We start from the raw sequence: 8,787 nt of genomic DNA, 5'->3' as shown, positions 1-8,787 counted from the left end.
ATGTCAACATATTCTGTTACACCAAATACACAAAATAATGATCTTTAAAATAGCATCATATGACCCCTTTAAACCATCGGCCAATGGTGAAGGAAAAATACCTTTTATCAGCCGATAACTCTGTTCTCCACTTACATCAAAATCCACCAAAATATTTGTTTAGAACCATTTTAGACAGGTTTTGTTTGTAAACAGTACTTGATCTGTGCATATTTCTCTCCTGATTCAGACAAGACTCTGGACTATGGACACATTTCAATGGTTTGAAGTTAAAAACATCTTAATGAATTTGTTTTTTACTTTTCATTTCACAAGATGTTAACTGATGGACTGGAATCGTGTGGATTACTTGTGAAATAAGGTGATGTTTTTATCAGCTCTCAGTTGTTATCAGATTCTTGTTCAGACGACATTCATTCACTGCAAAGGATCCATTGGTGAGCAAGCGTTGTAATGCTAAAATCAAAGAAATTTAGCATTACATATCTTGGTGAGTAAATTTTCATTTTTGGGTGAACCATTCTTTTAATGCAAACATACTTACACACTGCATTCTTTGTGGCTGGCCTAACTGTCCAAACACTTTTTGGGGCCACTCTATATATATATATCTTTTACTAATATTTAAATTTGTTTGATGATCTGAAACATTAAAGTGTGACAAACATGCAAAAAAATAAGAAATCAGGTAAGGGGGCCAACGCTTTTTCACACCACTATATATATGTGTGTGTGTGTATAAAAACAGCCAACAATCAGAGGCAATTACTGTATGTGCTGTCGATTAAAAGGGGAAAGAAAACTAACTTGTGTAGTAAAGAAAACGTCTCAAAGCTTGGGTGAAAACGCCAGCCAACTTGATGTTGTAATATGCTGACCTCTAGTGGTTGGACTATGCAAACACTACAAAACCAAGGATCAAAATATGAATATTAAGTCAAAACAATATATTTTATTGCTAAAGGATACAATTATGTTCCAGGGCCCCAGACGCAGCCAGTTGGGCCAGAAGCCTTTGTAGAGAGCAAAAAATCCTTCGTTTTTCCAGGTCTGCATGAGTCCGTCCAGGGTGCCCTTGTACAGAGGGTTACCTGCGAGCACACGCTGATTCATCATACGTGTCCTCACCACATCCACTGGGTTGGAGGCCAAAGCACCTGCCAGACCACACATGAAACTGGAACTAAATAAACGGAAGAAACAATATGGATCACGTTCCTCATTAAAGTCCAAGTTTGTGCCTCATAAATAAATTCAATTTTGAATTGACACAGCAAGTACTGGTAGAGATACTCACATGAAATGAGTGAACACTGTGTCTCCCATGAGGCCTGAACGAATCAAATGCTTCTTGGTGATGTCATAAACTGGCAGCTCTACACCCACCACGATGGCTGCCCTCTGTGCAGTAGGAATTACACCCTGAAAACAATCAAAACATCACAGTTCAAACAACTGATGGCCACACATTTTAAAATCTCGCCACCGATGTGAAAGATGAGACAATGAAAGCACTCACCCTCCACAGGCCTCGCGTGCCTTCTGTCTGGTAAATGTTGATGAAATTAGACATCATGCTTCCCTGTAACAGGCTGCCTTGAGCCTGCATGCGAATCTGAAAAAGCAGAGGGAAATAATAGGATAAAACATAAGATTAAAAAAACTCAGTGTGATTGGTGTTGTAAAATCTAAAAGTGAGGCTAAAGATAAGGCCAAAAACATTTTTAATACAAGTACGCACACAGAGCCACGAGCATGCATACTTAAAGGCACAATATGTATGATTTTTTTTTAAATATCCAAAAACCAATAGAGCAGTGTTATATATTTTGCTGACTTGTGTACTTACATTATCACAAATGTTTCGAATAATGTTTCAATCCAGAGAAATAAGCAATTTTAACTAGTGACACGGGGCGTGTCTATAGTGTCGCCTGCCAATGATGTCATAACCCCTCGATTTCCGGTTTTGTTTTGTAGAAAACATGGAAACACCAAAGACGCTTTAATATGTTGTGCGTTTTAATAGACCGGTGACGACCGCACAGAGTAGCATTATAACAGAACTTTCAAATGTATCTAGTATGATAAAACAGCGCTGCTTTACCCCACATACGCACGACCGGAAGGAGCGGAAGCGGTCGACTGTGGCATAATAAAAGCTCCGCTGCTTTCGAGCCGTGTGTCGCGCTCGTTCAGCGGCCTCGTTTCGCTTCAACGGCTTTCAGCCTCACTCTGCTTCATTCTACTATGTTAACAAATCATTAGCTCATCCATGAACATGATTTCTGCCCAAGTCCCGTTGGATTGTATCGGCTGTGGGGATGAAGACGACAACTCCCATGATTCCACACTCAGTCACGGCGTCATCAAACTACGCCTTTGCTTCTTTGTTTATTTTGAATACGTGCCCTCTAGCAGCGAAAATTACATATTGTGCCTTTAAGTGCACATTTAAGGTTAGACCATGTAAGAATGTTTCCGTTTCCAGTGGTTTTCTAAGATTGTGGGAGGATGTGGGAGGCTGAAGTACCAATACAGTGAAGTTGCTCCTGCCTCTTTGTTTATTTTGAATACGCGCCCTCTAGCGGCGAAAATGACATATTGTGCCTTTAAGCTTGCTCATTAACTTCTTACTATCCAAAATGTGTTGGCATGCAAATGGCCAAATGCTGTGGCTGAGTTTGTGTACTTGCATAAAGTATGTTTGTGTCTAAATGAAAAAACACCAATTATGAGATTTGTCTGAATATATGTACAAAACTTCATATAAAGTACCAGACTATACATTGGTCAATTCTGCGGTGTTCTGTGCCAGTTGTAGATGTGAAAGGAAGGACTGGCTAATTCCAGCATGAAGGGCATTACAGTAATGTAGCTTGATTAAAATGTCTCCAAATAATTCAAAGTAAGCAATTTTTCAGCTTGCAAAGTTACTTAAATTGCCGAGAGCTGGCTCTCACTACAGAATTGACTTGTTTGTCAAATTTTAATTCAAAATCAAAAATAACTCTGAGGTTATTTTATGTAAGAATTATCTTAGCCATGAGTCACCCTGCTTTCTAGATAATTACGCAACTGCTAAAACCTAATGGATATATAATGTAAATAACCTAAAAACATTCATATAAGTACATATAAGTACCATGCACAGTTATATTAAAACCTTTGGGATTTTTTATGCCAACATTTGTATTAGGGCTGTGCGATATTGAAGAAAAATGCGATATGCGATAACTCATTAAATAATGCGATATTCGATATGCGATACGATAATGCTTAAAGTGCCACATGCTCAGATGAAACAGTTTTACTCAGCTGTTGCTGAGTCAGTTCTGTGAACTTCTATAACTATCTTGTGTCATATATATATATATATATATATATACACACACACACACACACACACACACACATATATGTATATATATATATATATATGGTTATTTGTATGTATGCATCAAGAGCTCCTGTAAAACCACAACAAATTCCTTGTGTTTGCGCACACTTAAGTGGTGAATAATGCTCATTCTGATTCTGATTCTAATAAGAAAGCACCCCTACAACAACTTTTGAAAGTGAACGGTATGCGTTTTACTCAAGCATTACATAAAAATGTCATTTTAACATGAGTTTAGGAACTGAATAATAAAAAGGAAAAATAAAATACTGCTTAGTATTTACTCTTTGAATTCAATATGCACTGATTCTTATTTAAGCTACAAAAGTTATTTAGGTAAGAGCAGTGAGTGATTTTCTCTTTGTCTTTTGTTCATGGCCCCAAATATTGCAAGCTGTAGCGATATGCATATTGCGATATGTACATCTGCGATATTTCGATCATTTCGATATATTGCACAGCCCTAATTTGTATGGATTGTTTTTAAAGGAGATGTTGATTTGATTTTACTTACCTTAAGCACATCAGTTGGATTTGCCAAAGAGGACGACAAAACTCCAGACACCACACCACAAAACACATTAATCACCATAGTCTCATCTGGAAAAAAAAGAGATAAGAGCAGCCATTAGATTCAGAATGTCCTTCAATAAAAGCCACAGAACAAAAACAGTTTAACAATTCAATAATAAATCAGTAATATTACAAAGAGAGCAAAGCAGGAAAAAGATAGACAAGCAATAATCAAATTCCTAATTCAAAAATCACCCAAAAAGCCCTATTTTTGTAAAAGCTCTTCAAGTAAGGTCTTGTTCCACTATTTTAAGATGTGGCACCCGGCCTTTACTGAGCAAGAAGGCACACAAAAGAGAGATGAATGAATGAGATTAGAGTTCAGTGTGATGACAAAATGCTGATCAAATTTCGATCGATAGTTAAACTAATTCCTTAAATTAATGTGGCCAACAGTCAGAACAGCCATTCATTTTGGCAGCAGAACAGGCATTAGTACCCCCACACTAACAGGCAAAGCTACGCCTATATCAAAATAAGCATTTGACAAAGTGGCAACATCCTTGGAAAAGCATGCAGAGTGAAAGCAACAGAAATTGGCCAAAAGAGCCTAAATACAGCCTGTTCATTCAATACAATAAAAAGCTACTGTTGGCCTAGCTGTGGCCATTCTACTGTTTGCAGAGAAGAGAAGATTTTGTACCATGTCAGATGGAAATCCGCTGGCGCCAGCACCAGATAAGGTAATGCTAGAGATGTATGTGTCTGTCTGCCGCTTCAGCACCTTTTGTTTGGACCGCACATTAGTGATGGTAGTTACACCTTGTTTTGTAGTTCAGTATTGGTAGAGCTGGGGGTTTGTGGCGTAATGGTGGAAAATTGAGCTAAATGCTACATTTAAGTCTAAAAATGCTGTTCCTTAAAAACCTGTTATGTAAATCCCACTGTGTATTACACCATTCACTTAGTCAAAAGCCGCCAGCTAAAGCAACAGTCACAGGTATTTAAATGCTTAGCTTTATGATCGTTAAGTTCTGGTGATTATATTTTGGGGGCAAAACATATAATGCAATACAATGTTGATTGTGAGAAGTACAAATAATTATTTCTCAAAAGCCTGATGTGTTTGACTACACATGCATCATTTTTTAGAAGAATCAATAAAACTTAATTGCTTCAGTTGAGTAAATGTTCATCTTGAAATATCACTAACACAATAAGTTATTTTTACATTTAAATTATTGAAATCAGTAAAGATTTCACAGCAAAAAGACGTGTACCTGAGTGATGTTTACAGAATTGCACTCAAATGATTTTCAGCTAAAAAAAATAAATGATCAATAAGACAACAGAAGGCATGTAGTAAATATGTATACAGCAGGTTTTTCAGCAAAGTCTTGATCATGTTCATTTAGAGGCTTTAGAAATTTGCATATTAAATATGATGCGTTACTTTTACAATCTCTTTATGAAAGTTTTGAAGCTGAATGGATTTTCAGTCGAGGGGCAGAGATCTCTAAGGTTTCATTACGAATATCTTCATTTGTGTTTCAAAGATGAACAAGAGTGTTATGGATTGAAACATTTTTGAATGAACATTTAAATAAATCAAAAACCATACAGCTCAACAATGTAATCGGATTTCTAAACAAATGGCTCGTACGTGGCAGTTCATTTTAGCATCAAAACACTTGTTTAAAAAAAAAGCATATAAATCAGTCATTAAAAGTCATTGCTTTCACCATGTCAGATTCTATTGATTATTAAATATAAAGTCTGTCTGTCTGTAGAACCTACAAAAATGTATGCATTTTCGATTTGTAAAAAATCTGCATCAGAAAATCTGAAAAGTATCTAAAATGTTTCTCAATTGAGGGAATTGTTAAGAATCCAGAATAATATGAGAAACCTAATGAAAATCATTACATTATTACATGCATTTGTAGCCCTAATCACTATTCAACTTGGCAAGTTATTTGTGCAGTAAAGTGAGAAACCGAAAAAAAATTAAATGCCCATAAAAGAAATTTATGTGGAGGTGGAACCTTGATCCAAAAAATGTCACTGTGGGCAGGACTACTCATCACAATGGCACAGAAATAGAAACCAACATTGTGACACTCAGTGTGATCACAGCTGGTTAGGACAAACTCAGATTAGCACATAAGAGACAGCATTTATTGTTCTCTTGACAGTTACGGCACAGTTAGGTAGCTAATTAAAATGCATTCTTACACGTGGCTGATCTGAAATGCGTTCATAGGCAACTCTTAACAATTACTTAATTATATCCACACAAACACTACTCATGGCAACTAAATGAATGCTGGACTAATGCTCAACATTGATTTCGGTAGAGTCTGTTAAAGTGCCCCTATTATAGGTTATGAAGGCTCATATTTTGGTTTTGGGAGTCCCCAACAACAGGTTGACATGCATGCAAGGTCAAAAAACACTTTCATTGTCTTATAATATGCATTTATTTTTACCTTATTTGCTCAACGACTCCCAAACGATTCGTTTAACGATTCATTTTTCCAAACCCCTCCTTTGCGTGACGCTAATCTGCGGTGATTGGTCCAATTGGTCTCATTTTCATTTCATCATGCCTGTAATGCCTGATAAAGCAGCGTTTGTGAGCGCAGTGCTGCTTTGTGTGTACAGCGTTACCGGGGAAACCGCTATTTTTACCACTTCAAAAGCTGCACCTAGTGGCAAAGAATGAATTTGCATTTTCATTCAGACCAACGCGAAAAGACCAACAAGTGGGCGGGCAATATGCTAATGTTTCATGTTGACGTCAACATGAAACGGCTTGGGATTCGTTTTAATAACGACTCGTTTCAATGATTCAGAGTCGACTCTTTCTTTTGAGAGACAATAACTTTATACACGGTGCACTTTCAGATTTAAAACTTGGCAGGATGTTTTCATTCACTTAGAGCTGTGTTACACACTGCATGAAAGGTAATGTTAAAAAATCCATAATAGGGGCACTTTAACAGTATTGCTACTCTAATCTAATCTATGCATGCTAATAAAAAATGTGTTCTCTTTTGACATACTTTTTGCCTCTTTGGGCAACTCATTAGATATTGGAATAAAGCAATTGTGACCGGATGTGTGCAACATGTTAACATCGTGCTGTCTGACATGTTAGTGACTTGTCTGTATCATTCAACACATTAAGGCGTATATAATTCTCTGGAGACAATTCACTCCTTATCTCATAGAGCTTCCGTATACAGTCATAAAGTAGGTTATCAATTAAGAAAATATACATACAGTTTTTTTTTTACAGTTTAGACAATTTATCGAAAAGTCACGTCAGAGACGTCTGGATGCCATTGTTTGCAAAATCCAAACAAACTGTTCAAATTTCTGGACTGCTACCCCTACAAAACTGGTTGAGTGAGTCAAAAAATGATTTCAACACCATGACTTTGATGAGAGTTAGAGTTAGTGACATCACTGAAGATATCAACAAGTGGCAACCATGATGTTCTATTCTCATAATGCAATGTTGCATGGAAAAGATCTTGTACAACATGAACAGTATCAAGGGATTCGTCCCATAAACCCACCTTCTGGATGACTAACAAACAGTTTCTTCAGTGTGTTGTATGTACCGATCTTGATTGTCCCGTAGGAAGCTTGTCGGAGGAGTGCAGGTGAAATTCTGTGAATAAAAAGCACACAACTTCAAGGTCAATGCTTTATTTCCATACTGGGGTTAATGAAAATCTAAATAGATTAGTGTTTAAATGACAGTCTAAAATACATCACAAGACCATGCAATGACTCACAAGCACTGTTAGTTGAATGATTGGCCATTGCCGTTTTTCAGAATAATCAAAATAGAGAACAGCATCAATATTGTCATTGTTAGAGTTAGAAAACACTGAAGATTGCACATCAAACGTGTCAAATGTTTTTTTTTTCCCATTCACAAAGCTACGCTGAGAAGACAAAGACAAAAACATGCAAAGCATATATGCAAAGTTTTGTGCAAAGAGGTTCAACAGAAGTAGGACATTTTACCATAGTTGATTTCACAAGAAAAACTGGATTTTTTTTTTAAAGGAAATATATTTGCTAGACAACTACAGCATCGTCCCACTTCATAACTGAGATTTAAACAAATATTCTTCATATTCAATAACTTGATAACAGGAATACAGTCACAAAGTTACAACGCTTTAAAAAAAAAGGACAAGATTTTTCTTACATACATTTAGAACTAGATTTTGGTTTTTCTGAAAAAAGATGGCATCCACGACCCACCCATGCAAAATTCTGCCACAATGCCAAAGTGTTGTGATCAGTGGTGAATGAAGTATACCAGCGATCTCCAACCATGCTCATGGAGAGCTACCATCCTGCAAACTTCAGTTCCAATTCTGCTCCAGCACACCTGCCTGTAATAATCAAGTAACCCTGAAGACCAAATAATACTGAACCTGGAAGTAACCCTGGAGACTTTGCTCTAACCCAATCATTGAATCAGTGGGTTTTTGACTCAGGAACAGTTGAGACTGGATGAGTCCAATTCACAAAAGAATCATCCTGTGAGATTTGCAAGCCCATTCAACAGGTTCATTGAAAAGAATCGTTCATGAATCAGATTATTGCAAGACAAGTGAAAAAAGTAGTGCTGTCACACGATTAATCGCGATTAATCGCATCCAAAATAAAAGTTTTTGTTTTTGTGTGTACTGTGTATATTTATTATGTATATATATATATATATATATAAATACACACACATACAGTATATATTTTGAAAATATTTTCATGTATATATTTATATTACAGATAAATATATTTAATATATAAACAACATATTTTTCTTAAATATATACATGTATGTGTAG

The 8,787-nt window shown here is 36.4% G+C and overlaps 1 protein-coding gene across 3 annotated transcripts in view; it reads right to left on the bottom strand.

The window, feature by feature from the left end:
• Positions 1-8,787, bottom strand: part of LOC107675206 (brain mitochondrial carrier protein 1-like) — a 15,474-nt gene that overhangs the window by 3,438 nt on the left and 3,249 nt on the right. For all 3 annotated transcript variants that reach the window (XM_016469471.1, XM_016469473.1, XM_016469472.1), the window contains exons 4-8: positions 7,498-7,592; positions 3,915-4,000; positions 1,520-1,615; positions 1,298-1,422; positions 970-1,183 (exon numbers count right to left, since the gene is read on the bottom strand). In XM_016469471.1, the coding sequence (XP_016324957.1) occupies positions 970-1,183; positions 1,298-1,422; positions 1,520-1,615; positions 3,915-4,000; positions 7,498-7,592 (616 nt within the window). The remainder of the gene's footprint in view (positions 1-969; positions 1,184-1,297; positions 1,423-1,519; positions 1,616-3,914; positions 4,001-7,497; positions 7,593-8,787) is intronic.

The sequence above is a fragment of the Sinocyclocheilus anshuiensis genome, unplaced genomic scaffold (genome assembly GCF_001515605.1).
Source record: "Sinocyclocheilus anshuiensis isolate Anshui unplaced genomic scaffold, SAMN03320099.WGS_v1.1 scaffold1487, whole genome shotgun sequence".
NCBI classification, from domain to species: Eukaryota; Metazoa; Chordata; class Actinopteri; order Cypriniformes; family Cyprinidae; genus Sinocyclocheilus; species Sinocyclocheilus anshuiensis.
Note: the sequence above shows the minus strand (reverse complement) of the source record. Positions and strands in the feature narration are given on the sequence as shown.